General features: G+C 43.8%; 1 protein-coding gene across 1 annotated transcript in view; it reads right to left on the reverse strand.

Annotated features, from left to right (window-relative positions):
- Positions 1–25727, reverse strand: part of ARMC9 (armadillo repeat containing 9) — a 96143-nt gene that overhangs the window by 47576 nt on the left and 22840 nt on the right. Inside the window, exons 6-8 of the mRNA XM_034780545.1 lie at positions 17983–18044; positions 16820–16977; positions 11785–11883 (exon numbers count right to left, since the gene is read on the reverse strand). Coding sequence (XP_034636436.1) covers positions 11785–11883; positions 16820–16977; positions 17983–18044 — 319 coding nt within the window. The remainder of the gene's footprint in view (positions 1–11784; positions 11884–16819; positions 16978–17982; positions 18045–25727) is intronic.

A 25727-nucleotide genomic window follows, 5' to 3' on the forward strand; every position in this document is an offset into this window, starting at 1 on the left:
TTCTAGACCACTGGTTTTCAACCTTTTTTCATTTGCGAACCCCTACAAAATTTCAAATGGAGATACAGTCTCCTTTGGAAATCTTGGACACAGTCTGCGGGACTTCTAGGATTCTCAGACCATAGGTTGAAAACCACTGTTTTAGACAATGCTTCCCCTCAGGTTTTCAAGTTTACCCAGTGCAATGTTGCTCTTTAACTACAATTAGCTAACAATAAAAGGACTCGCCAGGCCATTTTAACAGCCATCTACTCACCCTGACACCATGCACCTGATCTTTCTTTGCATGGGACAAGCACTGATATTTTTTAACCTTTTGAATAACAGTATTTTGCAGGCTGCCAGTTGAATGATTAAGAGGAACATACGGTATATAAATGTATCTGTGACATTGTAAGGGTTTCATTCTGTACAAAATCCCACACAAAATATGCCTTGCGGCCAGCCAATTTTTCAAACCTACACAGTGAATGCAGAGACTAGGCATCTTTAAATGAGGAAATAAAAAACCAATAGCCCAAGCACAGCTCAGTCTGGCAGGGTCATGGGCCTATGACTAATGTAGCTGTGTTAGATCTTGCCAAAGCCGACCCAGTTGCCATATTAATTTAAGTAATTCTGTCATAATGCAAAGTAGCTACAGATGGCAACCCTTCATTACAGAAAGGAGCGAAGCATGAATGTGACCAGGGTTGAATAGAAAAAAAAAGTTCAAAGGGAAATCAATGTTTATAAAAGAAAATGTGAGAGCCAAAAACCAAAGATGAGTTAGCAAATACTGTAGCTCTGCATCCATCCAACTGGCTCGTCTACATTATTTTATGTGGTACAACATACAGCTGAACGCCAGATTCTGATCTCAGTTACTAGGGTGAAAAGCCAGTGTAAAACTTGCAGGTTCTCTGAATTTACAGAGGTGTAACTGAGGTCAGAATTAAAACCGGAGGTGCCTGGTGAAGAGGTAAATTACAAGATCGAAGTTCAGGCTCACTACAGCTTACTAGCACCCTGAAATATAAACAATATACCTACACTTTGGATGCTGAACTTGTTCATTATTCATAATATGCTGGTGCCAACCAAAAAATCAGATGCAACCCGTAATGGGCCAGATTCTGAGCCTGTGTAAATCACATAGCTCCACTGAAGTAACTGGAACTAGGCCAATTTATATGATCTGAAGATCTGGCCCATGGTCAGTTCCTATAATACTACAGGTATTTTGTCTTATGCAAATTTCTCTTTTCTCATACAAAATAGATCCTCTAAAATAGATCACTTATAAATGAATCAAAGGACAGTGCAAGATTATCATGGTGTGTTAGTGTGATCCCACTAAAAGGCTGCCTCAGGTACCAGCATATTAGAATGTATACAACTTATGAGTAAAGAATTGAAATATTGCGTGGAAAAAAAGAATCACCCTTATGAGCTTAACAAATGCCGTCTAGCTGGAGGCCAATGATGCTTTGTGGATAGCTTTGAAAATAAGTGGATTCTTTTTTAATTTGCATCTTTCTATCTATCTTATACTAAGAACATCAGCATAAAAAGCAATACGTGTTTCTCCAAGCGTCCTTTCACTCCTGCTAATTCCTCACCTGAAATCAATCCTTCTTCTTAAAACCTCACAACTGGCTGCTGCAGAAGTGAGCGGAATGTCAAACACCAAGTGAAGATCATGATAAATGATGACTCAAAGGATCAACAGAAATGGGTTGCTTAATGGAGATGATCTTTTAGTACAGGTGGGCCTGGCTTGTACTCAGTGGGTGAAGATCAATGGAGGTACACTAAGGTTACATTTGGCCCCATGCATTCAGGGATACTTTGGGGCAGTTTCCTAAAACAAGAGGTTATCCACTAAGGGTGAGCTCTACAGGTTTCACTGTATTTTCAGAGAAGGAATAAGTAAAAGCAGCAAATGGAGGAGAAAAAAAAAAATCATGTTTTATGCAAACATCCTTACTAAAGACAGGAGTAGTGCAGGGGGAAAATACACACACACACACGATTTTCTAAACAGAACATTGCTTGACATTTTTAAAGGAGGTGTCAGTAGTTCTTTATGGTTTGATTTCGTACTAGATTGTTTAGCAGACTAATATCCTTTCTCTGCAAAGAATGCACTGTCTATGGGCAATATCAGATGCTTATGGTGCACTTGTAATGTTGTCAGAATACAAATGTCCATCTGGGGTGCAGAAGGCACAATCAGCACTCCCTGAACTATTTTGTTTTCGGTTTTTTAAATGAAAATGCTGTGGTATTTGATCATGTTTAGAGTACCCGATCTCAATTTGTGATTAAAAAAAAATACAAGTAACTCTTCTGGGGAAAAGAATGTGAATCTCTGCCATGTTATCTTAAGCAGTTTATCGACTTACTTAACAGGGTGTTGCAGGGGTTAGCTAGTGTTTGCACTGAACTCTGAAGATGCAATGTGCCATTCAAGTGCTAAGTATTAAGGCTCACAGATCAAACAAACATCTCCTACACTTTATAAAGAAGCTTCGTTCGGGTAAAAGCTGTATTAATGCAGCAGCTCTTGAGTTGAGGTGCTTTGTGTTAAATGCATTACACAGAATGAGTTCCATTGGAATTTATATCTTGTTCTCCATGCAAGGGTTCCCCAAACCCTTATATAGGTTTAAAAAAATAACTAGTGTCTATAACAGTCAGTGACTCGGTATGAATGACAATAGGGCAAGTGAAATTATCATACACGGAGCAAGAAGAGAAATACAGAATGTGACAGGGTGCAGCAGGCAATGTGAAAGATATAAAGAAGATATAGAAACTTACATATCCGTCATCACAAGGGCTGAGAGAGTAATATCCCTTTATGGACAAACAGGCACACATTAAAATGAAGAAGATTAAAAAAATAAGTTAACAGAAACAACTCACAGAGAAAACAGTTAAAAAACCCAAAACCAAATCAAATTAGCTGAAGAGTAACAGACTGCTGAGTTTGAAGAGCGTAGGGCAAACTCCTCCTCCTCCGGCAATAAAGCTATTAGTACCTCTGGCTGTGGGACTGAGAACAGGGTAGGCCTCTAGTTGCCATTTGCATTGTTAGGCCTGCTACAGACACACCTGGTCTACACACACTTTTTGCACAGGTAGAATTATTTTGGTTCTGGATATGATTTTTTTAACCAATATATTTTTATACCAGTACAACCCCTAATGTGGATGCAGTCATACTGGTGTAAAGGTGCCTTCTACCAATACTTCTTCCTGTACAGGAATAGCTATACAGGTATTAAACACCTTCATACTGGTATAATGCCTTCATACTAGGGGGACTGTACTGCTGTAGCTATATCAGAATGGTTAGAGCAACAGATACCAGTGAGCGCAATCTTGACTGGATGACACCAACTACTGAGAATGTAATTGTCAATGCATTCACTTGCACTGCTTGGGACTTCTCACAAGTGCAGCGTGACAACTGTGAGAAATAATATGGGGGATGGGAGGGGCGGGATTAGTCTATAAGCAATTTCCTACCGAAGGCAGCTTCAGAGTTGAACTGAGGTGAGTTCCCAGAGGTCAAAGTCAGGGCGTAGCTACACACAAACTGGAATCAAACTATCTAAGGGTATGTCTACACTTGCAGAGTTTTTGCACTGTAAATTTCACCGGTGATAGGGAACCAGTGAAAGAAAAGTGCTGGTTTGTGTATTCACTTAATTCCTCAGGCCTCAGAGAGTGTTTACACTAGCAGCACTTCCATCCCTGATGACAGCAGCGCTGTAGGGCAGCTATTCCACAGTGCAGCTCTCTCGATAGGTCTTGTGGGAAGAGGGGGGGTGAGCGGAAGGCATTCTGGATCCCTGCTCAGTGCTCCGTGATGCCCTGCTTCATGTCTCAGGAGCCCCATTATTTCCTTGTTTCTTTCGTGGCATTTTTTTTAACCCCCCCTGTTGTCTGGCTGCTTTCCCCGCCACATCTACAAAGGGAAAGGGAGTTTCAAACTTCCCTGGGCTTACAGGGGGAGGAGCGAACGTCTGTTTGCCTGGCGTGAGAGCAGCGGAGATGCTGGCCAGAGTGGTCATTTTTGGAACTGTGGGTTATCCTCCGGAGGCCAAAAGGTGTTTACACAGATAGAACATGTCTTCACTTTCACAACTGCACAAAAAGAACAGCGGAAAGAACTGTATGTCTCTCGTGAAGGTGGTTTCTTTTTGTGGTGAAACTTCTCAGTTTCACCGCAAGAAGTCATTAACAAGTGTAGAGATTCCCACGGTTTTAGCGCAAAAAACGGACATTTTGCGCTTTAAATAGCAAGTGTAGACATAGCCTAAATCAGTTGTAATTCCCACCTTCAGGGCATGTCTACACTTACCAGTAGATTGGCACTGCTGCAATCGATGCAGCGAGTGTCGATTTAGCGGGTCTGGTGAAGACACGCTAAATCGATGAGAGAACACTCTCCCATCGATTTGTGTACTCCACCTCCCTGAGAAGCGTAAGGGAAGTCGACGGGAGATGCTCTCCCATTGACACAGCACAGTGTAGCCACCACGGTAAGTGGATCCAACTACGTCGACTTCAGTTACCTTATTCGTGTAACTGAAATTGCGTAAGTTAGATCGATTTACCGCGGTAGTGTAGACCAGCCCCAAGTTATTTCAGTACAAATCTGCTTGTGCTCATTTCAAATTAAGAGTGTCCTTTTTCGATTTAACTTAAGTTGTTTTTAAATCTAAATAGGACATTCTGAATCCAAAATAAGAGTGTTCACACACAGACTGGCACCAATATAACTTATGATACAAAATGCACCCACTTGGTTTATTTTGGTTTTAGTTTGTGTGTAGAGAAGCCCTCAGTATTTAGTTACTCCTGCCTTAGGGTGACCAGATGTCCCGATTTTATAGGGACAGTCTGGATATTCAGGACTTTGTCTTATATAGGTGCCTATTACCCCTCAGCCCCATTTTTCACGCTTGCTACCTGGTCACCCTAACCTGCCTGTGCAGACAAATAAGTACATAGGAAAATGCTACAATCTGCAAGTCCCTCATTTAAGTAGCATCCATACTGTACTGTTCCTTCAATTTAAGTAAGGATACAGGAATTTTGCTACTCTCCATCATGACTGGGATTTGGGAAATAGCATTTGTTGTGTTTGCCTGTGAAACCAATACCTAGACCATTTGAGGGAGGAGAGAGGGGAATAAGATATAGGAGTCCAAGTTTCCCCTTCCCTCCAGAATTAAGACATTTTATTCAAACATGAAACATCTCCGCTACCCTCAGCGCAGAGGGTAGTTACACATGAAATGCACACCATACTCTGCATCAGTTGGAAAGCATAACCTGTCTTTGTCTAGAATATAGAGCAGTTTTGTTTCTGCATTATCCAAGATCACACACGAGCATTTTTTTCTACACAGGAGTGGGGAAGACAGGAAAGGGTCTATTTTGTTCTGGGACGAGTCTACTTAAGGCTATTAGCTGACATAATAGGTGTTTTTGTTTTTAAAAAGACAGAAGTACACCCACAGAAAATTTAATGAGTACATTCTGGAAAGCTAAAAACAAGAATTCTACTATTGTGCCGCCTGGCTTTGCTTCGGTAACCTGCTATAGAGAGCATTTTACAAACAAAAAAAAGAACACTTGCTACAAAGTAGCTACTATTTAAGGGCACATTTACATTGGCAAGGAAGGTGTGCTTATTAAGGAAAGGAAGCAGTGGAAGACCACAAGAAAAGGGAACATACTATGCTAGGTTACACAGTAAAGAAAACAAACAAAACCCCAAATCCCAGAGGCTTAAGACAATAAATGACTTATATGCAGGTATTAAATAAATAGGCACCTTAAGCAAAAGCTGACGTCTGACAAGAATGTCAACATAAAAAAAAATAAGGGTTTTTCCTCACAGACCCTTATGAGCTATGCCAAAAGAAATCTACCATTTGCCAAACGGACAAGTACAACATAAGTAGAATTATGGTTTAGTCCCCGAAAGGTAAACAGAACGCGAGGGAACAGCAAATAGCCAATGGCAGAGAAGGAATGTAATATGCTTTTTAAATTAAAGGTGAAGGACTTTACAATTTAATATAGGTTCAATATGTGCTGTCAACTATTTGGATTCTTAGTCATAATGCAATCCCATTAAAAGAGCAATGACTGAGACGCACCCAGGACTCTAAATACAACAGGCTCCATCAAGGAAGTTATTTCTCTTCACCTTCATACTTAGAAGTTTCACTGACTTTGAGTGTTTTCGATTTCCTTGTTAATATTTTGTATTTTAGGTGCCTCATCGGCTTCTATGGTTTGTGTTTCAGCATTAACATATTTTAAAATATGACCTAAAAAAAAAAAAGTAACAATAAGGGCTAAATGCTCCAAACTGCCATGATAAAGTCCCTCTCTAGAATAAGATAAAAGGTGGTTTTAAAACAAAATTTCAGTTTTGTCTAGACAAGGCTAAAAGGGATATTGTAAGTATGCATTAGCTACCACGTGCTAACGGAGTTGGAGGTGATAGACATATCTGTGTAGCTCGGATTGAGCTAGCACGTTACAAACAGCAAGCATGGATGGTGGTACAGGCTAGTCAGCCAAGTACTTACTGTATCTAGAATCTCGGACAAGGTTGTACTCAGGGCAGCTAGTCTGTACTGCCATGTCATAGCTACACTGCTACTTTTAGTGCATCAACTTCACCAAAACTGGCACACATGCATCTATCTAAAATGGAAATTACACCTCCAGCTACAGTGTAGAAATATCTTAAGGTCTTTTGAAAGTTGAGGCTTCTCCTTCAGCCTCGTCTTCACATGGAAAAAAATTGGATTAAAAAAAATTTTTTTTTTACAATGTATTCATTAGCATGTGGCAAATAACGTGATTAAATCCTCAAGACAAGGCGATTACAATTCTAATTCAGGGTAGCTGGTCAATATAAATCCTAGGCTCCTCCTAATTTTTGTTGCCTGAATTTCCTTGATTTTTAATGGTTTTTTTATTTTCAATTAACTGGAAGAATATTTTTCATCAGACTAACCTAGGATCAAAACAGAAGAGAACCAGTGGTCTAAAATACAGACAAGTGGGCTAAAATGTAGAGGCCAATCCTGCAGAGACTTAAGTGTGAGAATAATTTACTCGTGCATAATCTTATTTGAGATACTCATGCTTGAATCTTTGCAAGATTGGGTCCTTAATGTGCAAACTAAAATACAGTCTGCATTTATCATTAAACATTTTAGTTAGAGACCTTGGTTTTCTTCTGCCAAATAACTGTTGAGGGGCCTATGGTCTGAAAAGCTTTAAAAACAAATGTATTTAAACTTGTAAAATTATTCCTTCAACTGAGAACGTTATTTAAAGTGTTCATGAGGCTGACATCTTGAACGTCAACTTTCAATCCAAACCATTACATCTGAATTATGATGCACTAACAATTGGTATTTATTATGCAAAGGCTATCAATCTCACAGACAGGAAGCATACCCCATACTACAATGTAGAAAGTAGTACCGGGGCAACCAGTTTTACTCAACTGAAGACCATGAGCTTGATCCTGCAAGGTACTAAGCACACTGGCTCCAACCCAGCAAAACACTTCAGCATATACCTAATTTTAAGCATGCCAATAGTCCTAATGAAGTAAAAGGGCCTACACATGTGCTAAAGTTAAGCATGTGCTTAGGAGCTGTGCTAGACTAGGTCAGAGTGTTCAGTACTTTGAAGGATCAAGCCCCACTTTGCCAATTAGCCAGAAGCCTGTTAGCCACACCTAGCTTGCATTAAACAGATATGACTTCAAAGATGGAGACTAGGGGTACATCTACATTGCAATAAAAAAGCAAATCTCAACATTGATTCTCAGAGCCTGGGTCAATTCACCTGGGCTCACGAGCTCAGGCTAAAAACTGCAGGATAGACGTTCAGGCATGGGCTGGAGCCCAGGCTCTGAGACCCACACCCTTGCAAAGTTTCAGACCCAGGCTCCATCCCAAGCCCAAATGTCTACACCGCAAGTTTTAGCCCGAAAGCCCAAGTAAGCTGAACTGAGCCAACTGTGGCTGTGCTTAGGATCTTTATTGCAGTGTAGATATACCCTAGAGATCCTAGTCCATTATTCGCTGAGTACTTTAGTATCGACAAAAGACCGTTGTTACCTAGAGAACACATAATGCCCCAGTTTGATCCACGCTCTATATTAAAAAGATGAGAGCCTTATTATGGAACTCTCTGGGCAGCATTTGGCAGACAGGCCACAGCACAACCAGCCCTGGGGCGGGACTTTTTTTTTTTTTTTTTTTAAGTCGAATACATTCATTTTTAAACTTACCCACCAGCTTACTGAACTTCAGAAAGTTAGGAATTTGATCATCTCTTTAAATGCTTCAAATCCATTATTGTTTTTTCAGAACTGCCAGCGCTGCGGCTCTGACTTCCCATTCTCAGATCCAGAGCCCTTTATCCACGGCATTGCCCTGGCCTAAGTCTTATGCTTGTGGAGACATCCAGGCCTGAATCCTGGAAGTCAGTCCAGTGGGAACATCTAGCTTTTAGATTTACCCTTCTGCTTTGGACTCCTTTCAGTGATGGAAGGATAGACTTCTAACCACACTATGATACGTTAAGATGTGTGTTCTTGTGCGATAACAGTACACCCAACAAGCTGATGCACTCTGCCTTTGATTACAATTATATGACCGCCCAGAGACCTCAGAATTTTGTATTCCACCACAACACTTTCCCAACCCATAAAATGACTCATTAAAAAATATCATGTTGCCTCTATATAAATCCATGGTACGCCCAAATCTTGAATACTGTCTGCAGATGTGGTCGCCCCATCTCAAAAAAGATATATTGGAATTGGAAAAGGTTCAGAAAAGGGCAAAAAAAATTATTAGGGGCATGGAATGGCTTCCATATGAGGAGAGATTAATAAGACTGGGACTTTTCAGCTTGGAAGAGATGGCTAAGGGGAGATATGATTGAGGCCTATAAAATCATGACTGGTGTAGAGAAAGTAGATAAGGAAGTGTTGTTTACTACTTCTCATAACACAAGAACTAGGGGTCACCAAATGAAATTAATAGGCAGCAGGTTTAAAAGAAATAAAAGGAAGTATTTCTTCACACAACACCCAATCAACCCAGGGAACTCCTTGCCACAGGATGTTGTGAAGGCTAAGACCATAAGAGGGTTCAAAAAAGAACTAGATAAATTCATGGAGGATAGGTCCATCCATGGCTATTAGCCAGGATGGGCAAGGACGGTGTTCCTAGCCTCTGTTTGCCAGAAGCTGGGAATGAGCGACAGGGGATGGATCACATGACGATGACCTGTTCTGTTCATTCCCTCTGGGGCACCTGGCACTGGCCACTGTTGGAAGACGGGACACTGGGCTAGATGGACCCTTGGTCTGACCCAGTAGGGCCATTCTGATGTTCTTATGTCCAAACTGAGAGCAGGGAACAAAATAGAACAAACAAAGGAAATCCTTTTTTAAGAATGTACTCCAAGGTATACAGCCTTATTTCTTTTGTACAACAGAGAACTGTCATCTACAGCAGTGCTTCTCAAAGTGGTAATCCATCGGCTGCCAGTCCGCGGCGAGTTTCCTCATAAGAGCGTCAAATAGGATAATAATATGGCACCAGTCCCTGGCACAATGGGGAAAAAAATTGCTGGTTCCCCACATCAGATAGCTTGAGAAGCACTGGTCTACAGCATTAGAACTCAGTCCTGCTCTTTGACACTTGAGTTCATTCATGTATGCTGTGTGGAGTAACTTATTTGACAAAAAACACAGGGCACTGCAGTGTATTTGAGGGCAGGACTGAGCCCTTTGTTACAAAGGAGAGGTCAGAGAGAGCTTTATAAGTGCAGGAGACAGTTACTGATGGCTTGTCTACATTTTGAGTTAGTGCATCCCAGTGGGGATGGAAATTCTAGTCCGCATCAGTGTATCGCGCATTAACTGGTGCATGTGGACCTTGCTGGTGCGAACTATCAGTTCCCTAGTGCCCGTGAACATAGTACCCAGGACTACATTAACACCCACTAGCATGCCACACCACCAGCAGGTTCCACACGGGCACGTCAGTGCATGGCACACTGATGTGGACTAGAACTGACACCCCAGAGGTGTGCACTAACACACCATGTAGAAAAGCCCCTAGAGTAGCTGGAGAGGCCATATTTTGGTCTCTTTGACTGGCTTAAAGTAAACAGTGAAGTGACCTTCCAACACATACCCAGCACAGATGTTACAGGCTCAGATTCTGGGGGCTGATTCTGACCTATGTCACTTGGGACACAGTGCCTCTAGCTTTATTCCAAAGCTGATGTGAAAAGCTGAAACTACTTAAGGACAGACAAAACATCTAGTTACATAATAACCAGTTATTTGGAAATTTTAAAGGAAAGAGCGATAGGCTACCTCAGCAGCCTTGTGAATAATCTGCACTGCCATGCTGGAGATCTGGATTTGATTTCTAGTCCTAGTCTCTTCTGCTTTCTGGGTCAGCAAAGATTGGGAGTGCTGCAGTATATCATAGAGATGGACAAGGAAGAAGTCCCTGATTTTGTGAAATGCCAAGTTATTTCAGTTTTCTCTAAGGAAGTGGGCTGGGCGGGGCAGGTTTTCATTTTTTGACATTACTCTTCTTGTTTGAGTTTCTAACTACATTGTTCACACACCTAGAGTGGTTCTGGGAGGCTCACTGTATAAATTGGAAACAAACAAAAACTCTATCATTCAGAAGGATGAAAGGACTGAGTCAGAGGAGCTGCTTACAATGTGGTTAAGATTTGCAGGGCAGACTGTAGTTAACCCTGTCCCCAAACCTTGGCTAACATCTCGGTTGGCAACATGATTAGATCCCACCCACACTACAAATTTTAATCCTCTTATAATCAGGCCAAGAGACAACTGTATTGTAACTGGCTCTCTTACACCTGTACGGTAACACTCCCAAGTGTCCATTTTGCCCTCAAGCATCATGGTGTCAGAAACAGGGTCTAAATCATCAGAGAAAGGAAGCATTTGCCTTTCAGGTTGGGTCTATGCTAGTCTTGTATGGCAAGTTACCCACTGTTGCACTGCTGTTCGTGGATCTGTGCCAATAGTTGTAACAGGGGAGTACAAATGTAGATAAGACCCCTGCATTGTATCACTGTCATCTAACCCAGCTCAGAGTAAGTCTACAATGACAAGATAGTAAATATTTGCCTGTTCACATTAGCATTCCCCACTGTTGCTACCACTAAATGAGCTGCACCAGTGAAACTATAATAGTGGAAGATTTTTTTGAAAGAGGCTAGCGGAGGCACAAAGTTTTATATTGCAAGTCAGAAAGCAATCCTGACCACTAAGGTACACTGAAGAAAAAAAGATCTAATTGAGCATGGTGATCTGTGAGGTGTACTCCATTCTCCTAAACAAAAACATAAAAAAGGGTATGGAACATGTAAACAATCCTACAACCAACTAATCTATATATTGTCATTATAAAGATCAGCTGGAATGGCAAATGAAACAGATCAGCAAGAATTCCTGCTTCTTTTTGTTGTTCCTTTTACATATCACAAACTATCACTATACAGTGAGGAAGACTTGGTGCGGTCATGGCGAAAAAAATTGGGGAAGTTATCATGTGTATGTACAGCAAAATCGACATTTACCAATAAACATCTAATCTTTCCAAGCCTAAATATACAGCTTAATGAGTATTGCATTTTAAGATGGCTACAGAGATAAGAGCAAATATTAGTATCGATTGTACTTACAGTTCCAGGCCTTGTGAAGTCAATACTATGTGCTATACTTTGTCTCATCTGATTGCTAAACAAACGAACACAGACACTTTGAAGATATTCTGGTGTGATCTAAAATAAAGAAACAAACCAAGCACATGGAATTACGTAACATTTCCATTTGACTTCAGCCAGGTACTTGTACAGGAAGTCAATGTTTCCCAGGTTGTGATGTTCCAACCCATCAGTGGGTCACAGGAAAGTTCTAGATGGGTCTTGGGCCCAGTGTGGAGGTGAGACCCTGCAGGCGGAGGAGAGGGTGGGAAGGGGGAGCAAGCCCGCCCCGTAATCACCCTGCAGCAGTGGCTTTTCTCCCACGGGGCTGGGCCCGGTTCTGGGTTTTGTGACCTGGCACATGGAGTCGCAGCCCACTCAGGTTTGTCCCAGCCGCCTTCCTGCCCCCCGTCATGAATGGGGATGGACAGGACAAACCTGAGTGCTGCTGCGACCCTTTGCACCAGGCTGCAGCACCACTCACTCAAATTGGGACTCGCTGCCCCTCCATGATGGCAAACCTGAATGGCACTGTGAGTCTGTGCACCAGGTCACAATGCCTGGAGCGGGGAGCTGTCTCTGCAAGGTGAGCACAGGGTGGGTTTGCTCTCCACCACCCTCCCCTGGGGCTTCCCCTCTGCACACACTAGGCTGGGATTAGGGCTGCAGTACCAAGGTGGCTGGTGCCTCCTTGGTGGGGCACCAAGGAACAGAAGGCAGCAAAGGATGCCGGCCTATGAATTTGGGGCCTCCTGACTAATTTGGATCCTGGAGGGGTGGGGTCACAACAACAACAACAACAACAACAAAGACAAAATGGAGTTGGTGGGTCACCTTAGTAAAATGTTTTTGGGAATCACTGCAGTAAGTAGTTTTACAAGGAGGTGACAAAAATGAAAATTCATCACACTAAAGTCTATGTACAAGTTTTCTTTCGTTAAAAGGGAAGTTAAACTGAGAATTATGAGGCAACACCTCACCCTAACCTCGCCTAAACAAATGGCAGAGCTCAAAGCATACACATACAGCTCTCCAGGAGAGAGAGTAAGTGCATGTCACAGACGTATACATTTTGTGCCTCATTTCATACAATTCTAATGTTGTTTACAGTGGCCTTTAGGGTTTTGGGAAAATAAAAATCACAGCAACCCACCTCCCAGGGAAATGGCCATATGCTTTCTGGATATCGGGGGATTTGAGGGTTGGGATGTTCACACTTCATTCCCCCTTGCTGAGTAAAGGGGCTCCTGGACAGGGATCTAACTGCCTCAAAGCAGCTGAAAGCTCTTCAGTAGCTGAGAAGCCTGTTCTTTCCTCTCCAGGGAACCCCAATTCGTGATATCTCTTGGACCCCCGAACAACAGCAGTCAGGTTTCTGAGGCCCTCAAAGTGTAAAACAACATTATTCTAAATAAAAAGAACAGGAGTACATGTGGCACCTTAGAGACTAACACATTTATTTGAGCATAAGCTTTCGTGGCTATGCTCAAATAAATTTGTTAGTCTCTAAGGTGCCACAAGTACTCCTGTTCTTTTTGCGGATACAGACTATCATGGCTGCTACTCTGAAACCTGTCATTATTTTAAATAGTCCAGTTTGGGGCCACAACGTCTTTTTTTTTTTTTTTTTTTTTTTTAACAAACTGATGGGCAGGGACACACCAATACTTTCAATCCCAACATGATTCTATTCAATGTTCAAAACCACCTTGAAGTCAGAGCCAGGGTAGACACATTGATCCACAACTCAAGAGCGCCACCAGTTGGACACATCTGGGAAGGATCAGATGATGCACTGTACTTAGCTTCGAGTGCAAAGGAAAACAAAAGTCAAAGTAACAGCTCCTTAGCCTGGTGCTCTTGACACAGCTCCACGTAAGAACACAGGGAATATCGCTTAGGACAGCACCGCACCAAGATATGGAATGGGAGCAGCGAATGACTGGACATTTACTCCCAACTATTTTCAAAGCTAGTGTTAGCAGGCATCTTTCCCATCCTATTCTAAAGTGAAGTCCACACACTGTGGCAGATTATAAATTGCTTGCATGGTGTCACTTTAACACTGCTTCATTAGCAGAAAGCAACTCTAAATTCAGAGTCACCAGCAGCGCCGGATTAACTTTCCCGTGGGCCTGGGGCTATTAGATTTTGTGGGCCCCCTGTATACAAGTCTTTTTCCTAATTTAAAACAAAATGATCACAATTATGACATTGAGGCTATTAATGCTATACTAAAGTTGCCTTTTAATTAACAGAAAGCCGTTCTGTGGTTACATTTCAGTCTTAAAACATGTAGAATATAGTTAAGTTAATTCAAAACAGCCTACTTCTTACCTTAGAACAGCTGTTATATTAGTTTCTTTCTGGGAGGGAGTTTGGGTGCAGGAGGGGGCTCCAGGCTGGGGCAGAGTATTGGGGTGCAGGAGAGGGTGAGGGGTGCGGGCTCTGGGAGGGAGTTGGGTGAAGGAGGGGATTCTGCCCTGGGGCAGAGTTGGGGTGCAGGAGGGGGTGCAAGGTGTAGGTTCCGGCCGGGAGGCGCTTACGACAGGTGGCTCCCTGCTGGCGGCGCAATAGGGCTCAGGCAGGCTGCCTGCCTGCCAGCCATAGCCCCATGCCACTCCTGGAAGCTGCCGGCTGCTGGCACATCTCTGCACGCCCCTGGGGGAAGGGGGACAGCATGTCTGCGTGCGCTGCTCGTGCCCGCAAGCATCGTCCTCGCAGCTCCCATTGACCAGTTCCTGGCCAATAGGAGCTGCAGGGACAGTGCTGGGGGTAGGAGCAGCACACAGAGCCACCTCCCCCCACAGGGCCACAGAGACATGCCAGCTGCCAGCCGCTTCCGGGAGCAACACGGGGCCATGGCATGCAGGCAGCCTGGCTGAGCCCTGCTGCGCCGCTGGACTTTTAGCAGCCCGGAGATCGCGATCGACTGGCAGAGGCTCCAGGATCGACCAGTTGATCGTGATTGACGGTTTTGTAACCACTGAATTGTATATAATTATGGATTTATTTTTGCGGGGTCCCCCTTAGCCTGATACCCTGGGCTGCAGCCCCTAAAGCCCCTGCATTAATCTAGCCCTGGTCACCAGCCACAAGACGTTCACCCTAGTGTAGGGAGACCCTTCAGTGGCACAGAGCCAGTGTAGCGACGCCAACCTCCACTTTCCGCTTCCTTAACAGCCCCTGGAAGCTACTGGTAGCCAGCATAATTACAAAAAGCCTTCAGGCTGTTCCAAGTTACACTGGAAGAACTAGATCAGCAGAGTCAGGCCTTGTCTATACTACAAACTATTAAGTTTGGTTGCTGTATGTCGACCTCAGTAATTACTACAGTGGTTTATGTCCACATTATGGCCCCTCTGTCGGTAGTGTGCATCCTCACCAGGAGCACTTCTACCAACTTAACTGCGTAGGGTATTGTGGGGCTCTGACAGCCATGAGCCCCGCGTGGGGCTGACAGCCAACAAGCGATGTAAGTAACACAGCGTCTAAACAGACACTGCCTCACCCTAACTACGTCGACCTAAGTCCTACATCTCTCACAGAGGTGGCGTTATTAGGTCAGCGTAGGGGGCAACTTACATCGGCGGGAGCAACATTGTAGCGCAGACGCTTACAGAGTTAGGCGGAGGTAAGCTGCCTTACCTCGACCTAACTTTGTAGTGTAGATCAGGCCTCTGCCCCGGCTCAGGGACAGCGAAGGACGTTCAAGGACATCTCTGCAATGCCTCCACCCAAAGTTGGGCTGTGCATTCCTGAGTCACAGGTAGTGATCTGAGCCTTTTTGCACACAGACAACTCCCCTTCTTCAAGGGAATTTTTCTTTACTAACTAAGTTAATGTAACACGAAGTTCAGCTTGGGGGATGGAGGGCAAACATGGCTTTCAGTCACCCTTGCACTACCCAGATCCTGGGTTAGCTGCGAGACTGGTATAAATTAGAGAAGCCCAATGGGTGTGTCTAATTTAAAGCAGCCTCCCAAGGGCTTCATGTGCTGTGCCATACTCCATAATCTCCAGACCACTGTGCGCTATGGAGATTCCCCTTTCCTACACTTATGCCAGAGCCAATGAGGGGAGCAGCGTAGAAACAATTATGCTTGCCCTATACTGTTCCCAAGCTGGGGTAATTCTATTCCAGCCCTTTGTGGCGCCTTTACCCTACCAGAGCAGCATGCAGGGACCAAGGGAGAATCTCTCCCCAAGATTTCCGTTTGTCTATTAAATGCATGCTGTACTGACAGACAGGGCCGTCCCTACCCATACGCAAAGTAATTTCCTGGTGCCCTATGCAGCTGCGTGCTGCTCCAGCCATTGGCGTAACCAGGTGGAAGGAACAGGGGGAGCAATAAAAAAAAAAAAAAGCACCACCTGCTGCAGCGCTTTTACTCACCCGGTGGCGCTCCAGATCTTCGGCGGCATTTCGGCAGCAGGCCCTTCACTCGCTCCGGGTGTCTTCGGCGGCACTGAAGATCCCGCCGCCGAAATGCCGCCGAAGACCCGGAGCGAGTGAAGGTCCCACCGCCGAAGTACCGCCGAAGACCCAGAGAGCCGCTGGGTGAGTAAAATGAAAGCGCCACAGCGGGTGGCGGCTTTTTTTTTTTTTAATCACTCCTCCGGGTGAGTACAAAGGCGCCACGAAATTGACAAGGCGCCACTTGTGCTCAGTGGGGGAGCGGCCGCTGCCCCGCTCCCCCCCTAGCTACGCTACTGGCTCCAGCCCCTGCTCCGCCTCTTCCCCATGGGCCCCACCCCTGCTCTGCCCCAGTCCCACTCCCACTCCACCCCTTCCTCAAAGCCCCTGCCCCTTCTCTGCCCCCTCCCTGCTCCACCCCCACTCCCCTGAGGACTGCAGCAGGGGTCGGGCCTCCACTCACCNGGGGACCAAAATGCCTCGGGACAGCCCTGCTTACAGAAACACTGAGCTACCGTAAAGCTTAACTTGTGCTTCAGGCGGATTCTACTGCCATTTCCTAAAGCAGAAGCATGTACACACTGGGGCTCATCTTACCATCTTGCCATTGACCGTGGCCTCGAGGGAATCCACCAGCTCAGCAGTGACCCCGATGAGATTGTGATAGTCCACCTGGATTTTATTAAAGCGTTTCAGGTAGGTCATGCTCCTGCGCTCGGCCTCCACGAGCTGCTGATGAAGCTGCTGCAACATTTCTATGAAGAGGTTAAAAAAGAAAAAAAAAAAAAAAAAACAAACACGTATTCTTGTGATTAAAAAAAAGGCAGAAACACAGTTGTATTGCTTTGCAGGACAACAACTTTGCCTGCTGCCATAGAATTATTTTAGTCCCAAGATCATAGGCGCTGACTTCCTCTCTACCCAGGGAGTGCTCGACCCCGCCTCCGCCCCTAGCTCTGCCCCCACCCCACCCCTGCCCCCAGACCTCACCCTGCTTCTTCCTGCCCCCGTTCCACCTCTTTCTGCCCCCTCCCCCGATCGCATCTTGTCCCCACTCCTCTCCCTCCCGCCCAGCCCCTCCTGCACATGGGGGAACAGCTGATCGCAGTGGGTGGCGCAGGGAGGGAGGGCAAGGAGTTGATCAGCAGGGCCGTCGGTGATCGAGCGGCGCTGGGGGTGCGGGGGGGGGGAGGGGAGGGAGGAAGCTTGGCTGCCAGTGGGTGCTAAGCACTGGCTTATTTTTTTCGGTGGGTGCTCCAGCCGTTTCCCCCCTATCCACAAGGCTTGGTACCCTGTCAAAGAAAGCTATAAGGTTGGTTTGACATGATTTGTTCTTGACAAATCCATGCTGACTGTTACTTACTATCTTGTAGATGTTTACCAATTGATTGTTTAATTATTTGCTCCATTATCTTTCTGGGTACAGAAGTTAAGCTGACTTGTCTATAATTCCCTGGGTTGTCCTTATTTTCCTTTTTATAGTTGGGCACTATATTTGCCCTTTTCCAGTCATCTGGAATCTCTGTTTGGATTGTTTTGTAATTTGCATCTGCGTGCTGAGCTCTCCAACCCCATGGCACAGTGAAGGGACTTCCAGCTGGCTTCAACTACCATGGTCCCATTGCAACCAGCCAGCATCTGGTCCATGCAGCCAGGGTTCAAGAATTCAGAGCAGAGGCAGACTCAAAATCCAGTGCAATCCCAACGGATGTGACCCGTTGTTACCTCAAGCCTAGACTACAATGTGTAATTCAAGTTACTTGAAACTACAAGAGGTAAAACATCTTCTAACGGAAGGGTTATTTTGAAGTTGGAGCTGTCACTTCAAACACAAACCAGCAAGAGGTGAAGGAGGACCCTTAATCGCTCACTCATGGAGAGTCATGGTGCTTTGGCAGTAACATGAATTAGACTAAGCATTTCCTGTAGTAAAATTTGCGATGACGGTTTTGGTAAATGCAGCTGTGCAATGCTTTTTTTCTGTGCTAAATCACTGTCCATTTTAGACTTAAAGAAAAAATTAATTGTACGGACTATAATTTTAAAAGCCCTCTCAAGATATCTAGCCATCCTTCTACATTACAACGTTCATTGGATTTTACAAATTCCCCAAGAATTCCCTGCATCTTCTGCCTTAGAAACCCCTGGGAGGGCAATTTCACCATGTACGTTGGCAGATAATTCCTCTGTCTACCAGACTTGGCAGTTAGCAGAATTTGCAATTACAGTAGAACCTCAGGCTTGGTCTACACTAAACCCCCAAATCGAAATAAGGTACGCAACTTCAGCTACGTGAATAACGTAGCTGAAGTTGACGTACCTTAGTTCGAACTTACCGCGGTCCACACCCGGCAGGCAGGCTCCCCCGTCGACTCCGCGTACTCCTCGCGGCGAGCAGGATTACCGGAGTCGACGGGGAGCACTTCTGAGTTCGATTTATCGCGTCCAGATTAGACGCGATAAATCGAACCCAGAAGTTCGATTGCCTGCCGCCGAACCAGCGCGTAAGTATAGACAAGCCCTCAGAGTCATGAACACCTCAGGACGGAGGCTGTTCATAACTCTGAAATGTTTGCAAGTCTGAACAAAATATTATGGTTGTTCTTTCAAAAGTTTACAACTAAACATTGACTTAGTCAAGTTTCATAGCGGTATTATGCAGAAGAAAAATGCTGCTTTTAAACATCATTAAAATGAAACAAGCACAGAAAGAGGTTCCTTACATTGTCAAATCTTTTTTTAAACTTTCCCTTTCTTTTTTTTAGTAGTTTACATTTAACACAGCACTGTACTGTATTTGCTTTTGGGGGGGGGGGGGGGGGGGCTCCTCTGCTGATGCTTGATTGCATATTTCCGGTTCCAAAGGAGCTGGGTGGTTGACCAGTGAGTTTGTAACTCTGGTGTTCCTAACTCTGAGTTTCTACTGTATATTGTACCCATGCTGACAACTGAAAATAATTCCACTTTTTCTTTTATTTACACTCCTTCTACTACAAAAGGGATAATAAGGCACATTAATGGGTTACATTTCTGTTACATTTTGTTCTTTCACATCCAATTGCTTTTGGGGTAAACGGAACACCAATACAAACTGAACAACAATGTTATTTTAAGTTTTAGTTTTCAAGCCTAATCCCTAGATCCCTGCTCTCAAGGACTAACAGCAATCTGTATCACATTATTGACTACCAATAATAGCATAAACATACAAACAGAAGGTGGGAATTTGAAATTGCCTGGCATAGTGGACAGGGCCACGAGCCAACGAAAGCTGTAAAGCAGTGGTGGGCAACCTGCAGCTCGTCAGGGTAATCCGCTGGCAGGCCGCGTTGACCGTCCGCAGGCATGGCCGCCCACAGTTTGCCGTTCCCGGCCAATGGGAGCTGCGGGAAACGGCAGACAGCACGTCCCTGCGGCCTGTGCCGCTTCCCGCAGCTCCCATTCGCCGGGAACAGCGAGCTGCGGCCAATGGGAGCTGCGGGCAGCCATGCCTGTGGACGGTCAATGTAAACACTGTCTCGCGGCCCGTCAGAGGATTACCCTGATGGGCCGCAGGTTGCCCACCACTGCTATAAAGGGAAGCAGAGGAACTCTGCAATTATTGCTGATGTTTTTATTTGCTAGAACATTATGTTTTAAAGTAGCTAGACACTCAGCCATCTTTGCTCCTATGGTATGAAGATGGCATCTTCCTTATCTGTAAAACAAGACTGAATACTTACTGTGGAACTAGCTGGTGAAAAATTCCCAGGGATCTACTTTACTACAGCACATTAAACTTCTTTTATCAGACATCAAAGTTTTATGGAGTGGCAGCAATGCATTCAATCCCCCCCACTATGAAACAATGCAGCTTTAAATGAATGCATGAGAAAAAGCACAAACAAGTGCTTAAGATACAAGACCAGGAGTCAGAAGAACTAGGTCCTATTCCCTGCTTGATAAGAGACTTGTTCTGTGATTTTGAGTAAATAACTTTGCCTCAGTTTCCCACTCTGTAAAATGGGGATAATACCACCCTCCCTCACAGGGGTGTTGTGAAAGTCAATTGTTGTTTCTAAAGTGCTTTGAGATCCTCATTCGGAGGGTGGTACATGCCTACACTGCATATCCCAAGCACAAATTCTTAGGAAGTTCAGAACACTACACAGTTACTGTGACACCTGATCTAAGTATCTCCCAAGCCATCCTTTGTAGTCCCAGACCAGTTAAATTTCGAGGCGTTAGGGGCCAATTGTGAACAAGTAACTATACAAACAGTTTTTTTTCTCTCCTGCTAATAAAAGCTTACCTTAATTGATCACTCTCCTTATAGTGTGTATAGGAACACCCATTGTTCCATGTTCTCTGTGTGTATATATATATCTATCTTCCTACTGTATTTTCCACTACATGCATCCGATGAAGTGGGCTGTAGCCCACGAAAGCTTATGCTCAAATAAATTTGTTAGTCTCTCAGGTGCCACAAGTATTCCTGTTCTTTTTGCAGATACAGATTAACACGGCTGCTACTCTGAAACCTATCAGATCATTGTATAGTAAATTATTTTCTGACTAAACTGTTTCACCAAACAACATAAACTACATTAAACTGTCCAGAAGGACAATAGTTAAACTGAACTGCTCCATAAAACCTTCATTATCAATGAAAAAACATACAAGTCACTATGTAGTAGCATAAATTCAAATACTAAAAATTGCTTAGGACCTATCACGTCTCATACTGTTTCTGAAACATGCTGCTTTTGCCCAATCGTTTCTGGAAAAAGCATCTTAAACCGTCAAATTTCCACCAACTTGTGATGTAATCTTTTTTTAAAAGTCATTCAAAAACTTTTGGATATACACAGATAACGATGAAAATGAAGGGGAGCATACACAGAAGCTGCATTCTCTTACTTCTAAGCTGTGTTTTCTGTAGTTTGTGAATAAAAGGACAATTATAGCATGGTCACAGTTCTCTTTGCCCTCCCCGCAAAGAATTGCCTCTTTCTGAGAATCACTTATAATGAATACTGCAGATGCAGAATGCTGCAATTCGTGACTGCATCTTTGTATCCAACTGCAAGTCAAGCCATTTTGGAGATTTTTTTCTAGAGTAGATAGCCAGAATCTCAGTGGGAACCAATAACAGCTGACCTTCGGGCAAATCATAGATCAAATACATATCTGGCAAAATAAAGCATCATAGAATTATAGAACTGGAAGGGACCTCAAGAGGTCATCTAGTCCAGTCCCCTGCACTTGTGGCAGGACTAATTATCTAGAACATTCTTGACAGGTGTTTGTCTAACCTGTTCTTAAAAATCTCCAATGATGGAGATTCCACAACCTCCCTAGGCAATTTATTCCAGTGCTTAACCACCCTGACAGTTAGGAAGTTTTCCCTAATGTCCAACCTAAACCTCCCTTGCTGCAATTTAAGCCCATTGCTTCTTGTCCTATCCTCAGAGGTTAAGAAAAACAATTTTTCTTCCTCCTCCTTGTAACAACCTTTTACATACTTGAAAATTGTTATCATGTCCCCTCTCAGTCCTCTCTTTTCCAGACTAGACAAACCCAATTTTTTCAATCTTCCCTCATAGGTCATGCTTTGTAGATCTTTAATCATTTTTGTCACTCTTCTCTTGACTCTCTCCAATTTGTCAACATACTTCCTAAAATGTGGTGCCCAGAACTGGACACAATACTCCAGTTGAGGCCTAATCAGAGTGGAGTCGAGCAGAATAATTACTTCTCGTGTCTTGCTTACAACACTCCTGCTAATACATCCCAGAATGATGTTCACTTTTTTTTTGCGCAATAGCGTTACACTGATGACTCATATTTAGCTTGTGGTCCACTATGACCCCCAGATCCCTTTCCACAGTACTCCTTCCTAGGCATTATTTCCCATTTTGTATGTGTGCAAGTGATTGTTCCTTCCTAACTGGAGTACTTTGCATTTGTCCTTATTGAATTTCATCCTATTTACTTGAGACCATTTCTCCAGTTTGTCCAGATCATTTTGAATTTTAATCCTATACTCCAAGGCACTTGCAACCCCTCCAAGCTTGGTATCATCCACAAACTTTATAAGTGTACTCTGTATGTCATTATCTAAATCACTGATGAAGATACTGATCCCTGCGGGACCACACTCATTATGCCCTTCCAGCATGACTGTGAACCACTGATAACTACTCTCTGGGAATGGTTTCCAACCAGTTTTGCACCCACCTTATGGTCGCTCCATCTAGGTTGCATTTCCCTAGTTTATTTATGAGAAGGTCATGCGGGACACTATCACAAGCTTTACTAAACTCAAAATATACCACGCCAACCGCTTCCTCCCATCCGCAAGGCTTGTTACCCTGTCAAAGAAAGCTATCAGGTTGGTTTGACACGATTTGTTTTTGACAAATCCATGCTGACTGTTATTTATCACCTTATTATCTTCTACATGTTTGCAAATTGATTAATTATTTGCTCCATTATCTTTCCAGGTACTGAAATTAAGCTGACTGGTCTGTAATTCCCTGGGTTGTCCTTATTTCCCTTTTTATAGATGGGCACTATATTTGCCCTTTTCCAGTCTTCCGGAATCTCTCCTGTCTTCCATGACTTCTCAAAGATAATCACTAATGGCTCAGATATCTCCTCAGTCAGCTCCTTGAGTATTCTAGGATGCATTTCATCACGCCCTGGTGACTTGAAGACATCTAATTTGTCCAAGTAATTTTAACTTGTTCTTTCCCTATTTTAGCCTCTTCTGATCCTACCTCATTTTCACTGGCATTCACTATGTTAGACGTCCAATCACCACCAACCTTCTGGGTGAATACCAAAACAAAGAAGTAATTAAGTACCTCTGCCATTTCCATATTTTCTGTTATTCTTTTTCCCCCTCATTGAGTAATGAGCCTACCCTGTCCTTGGTCTTTCTCGTGCTTCTAATGTATCTGTAGAATATTTTCTTGTTACATTCTATGTCTCTAGCTAGTTTGATCTCGTTTTATGCCTTGGCCTTTCTAATTTTGTCCCTACATACTTGTGTTATTTGTTTATATTCATCCTTTGTAATTTGACCTAGTTTCCACTTTTTGTAGGACTCTTTTTTGATTTTTAGATCATTGAAGATCTCCTGGTTAAGCCAGGGTGGTCTCTTGCCATACTTCCTATCTTTCCTACGCAGTGGGATAGTTTGCTCTTGTGCCCTTAGTAACGTCTCTTTGAAAAACTGCCAACTGTCTTCGATTGTTTTTCCCCTTAGACTTGCTTCCCATGGGATCCTACCTATCAACTGCCTGAGTTGCTAAAGTCTGTCTTCTTGAAATCCATTGTCTTTATTTTGCTGTTCTCCCTCCTACCATTCCTTACAATCATGAACTCTATCATTTCATGATCACTTTCACCCAAGCTGCCTTCCACTTTCAAATTCTTAACAAGTTCCTCCCTATTTGTCAAAATCAAATCTAGAACAGCCTCTCCCCTGGTAGCTGTCTCCACCTTCTGAAATAAAAAATTGTCTCCAATACATTCCAAGAACTTATTGGATAATCCATGCCCTGCTGTGTTATTTTCCCAACAGATGTCTGGGTAGTTGAAAAACTTCGAAATGGACAAAATTACAGCTCCTGACAACACGGTAAGCAAACTTACGGAGGGAATCTAATTACACAATTGCCTAAACTATAAAATATTCATAGAATCACAAAAATGTAGGGCTGGAAGGGCCATCGAGAAGCCATCAAGTCCAGCCCCCATGTGTTGAGGCAGGACCAAAAAAACCTAGACCATCCCTGACAGGTGTGTTTGTCCACCCTGTTCTTAACTTCCAACGATGGAGATTCCTATTTAAGACCATTTCCATTGGATGTATCCAATGAGGGATGTTCACACAGAGGAAACTTTGCAACATATTAGTCATGAAACATATATCCACTCATTGTTCATTTGCTTTTCGGAAGTTTGATGGGGAACATTTTCAGTGATGAGAATAACTCTTGCAACTATGGTTGGCAGGAAGAACTACACACCCAAATGCCGGTACATCCCACGGAATGTTTTTGAGCATCTCCGCATTTAAAAATTCTTTCCACACATGCAGACCACATGATGCTACAGAAATTTTATTTTATACACTTTGCACTGTACGGCCTTGTACTATCAATAGATCTCCTTCTTTTTTTAGCAATTAACCATTGTCAGCTGCTGAAAGGTTTACTAGCTTTCAAATCTTGGTAGCCTTCCAAGTTCCATTGCTTTTGTTTTTCATCTTTCAACTAAATCTCCATTTCAGAAGGCCCCACGTAGTCTTCACATCACAGAATAAAAAACAATACATCACAAGAAAAATCTATGCTATGAGGTTATAAAAATGGATTCATGGGTGTGAACTTTGCCACAGTTTTTGTCATCAGGAAATACAAACGAAAGCTGCTGGTCAACCTCCAAAGATTCCATTTCCTCCATTTTCCTTTAAGCACCCAGGATACAAGCAAAGCCTGGGGGCCATAGATGCTGACTTTTAGTTTTCCCGGGGGGTGCCCCTTCCCCCAAGGCCCCACCCTTGCTCTGACTCTTCTTGCCCCTACTCTGCTCCCCTCCCCAAGGCCCCGCCCTTGCTCCGCCTCTTTCTGTTCCCACTCTCCCCTCTCCCCAAGGCCCCCGCCTATTCACTGCTCTCCACCCTCCCTGAGCCGCCAATTGGCTCTTTGGAGGCATCACTGAACAGCTGTTTGGCGGCACCCCCAATTAACTGATCAGTGGTGCCACCGAACAGCTGTGTCTGGCGGGTGCTGAGCACCCACCATTTTTTTTCCATGGGTGCTCCAGCCCTGGCGCTTGTAATTACATCTTGTAATTCTTCAGATCTACCTAATCAAACAAAAAACCTACAGGGGAAGTTGTAAGGTAAGCACGCCACCCAGACAGCTTTTCAAATCATACAGGTAAAAAAAAGTCTTGTGGCAAACAGGTGAGGAGCCAGAGCATCTGGCAGGTTAATCAGGAAAAGTAAACACTCTAAATTCTCCAGTACATCCTCCAGAGCATTTTCACCTTCTCACCTAACCTCCAAGTGCTTCAGCATGTCAGAGACTAATGATTGGCCACCATTTACAAAAGGCTGTGTTCAGAACTCTTTGCCACGCTACATTTCATTCAGGTGTTCCTTATTAATTTTGTTTGCATTTCTGCTTCATTGATAAAGCAAACATTCACTCATGTCTCCAACAGTGAGCCTGTACTGTGGATCTCACGAGGAGTCTTATGCAGGAGATCTTGGAAGCACATCACAAAGCTCACACCTCAGACCCAATTCCCTTCAGATGAGGCAGGCCCCAAACAATCTTTTTTAAAGTCTAAACTGACCTAAATTCTAACAAATAAAACAGAGCTACATATTAAGGCCTCAGAGTGGTAGCCGTGTTAGTCTGGATCAGCAAAAAGAACAGGAGTACTTGTGGCACCTTAGAGACTAACAAATTTATTTGAGCATAAGCTTTCGTGGGCTAAAACCCAT

The sequence above is a fragment of the Trachemys scripta genome, chromosome 9, assembly GCF_013100865.1.
Source record: "Trachemys scripta elegans isolate TJP31775 chromosome 9, CAS_Tse_1.0, whole genome shotgun sequence".
NCBI lineage: Eukaryota > Metazoa > Chordata > Testudines > Emydidae > Trachemys > Trachemys scripta.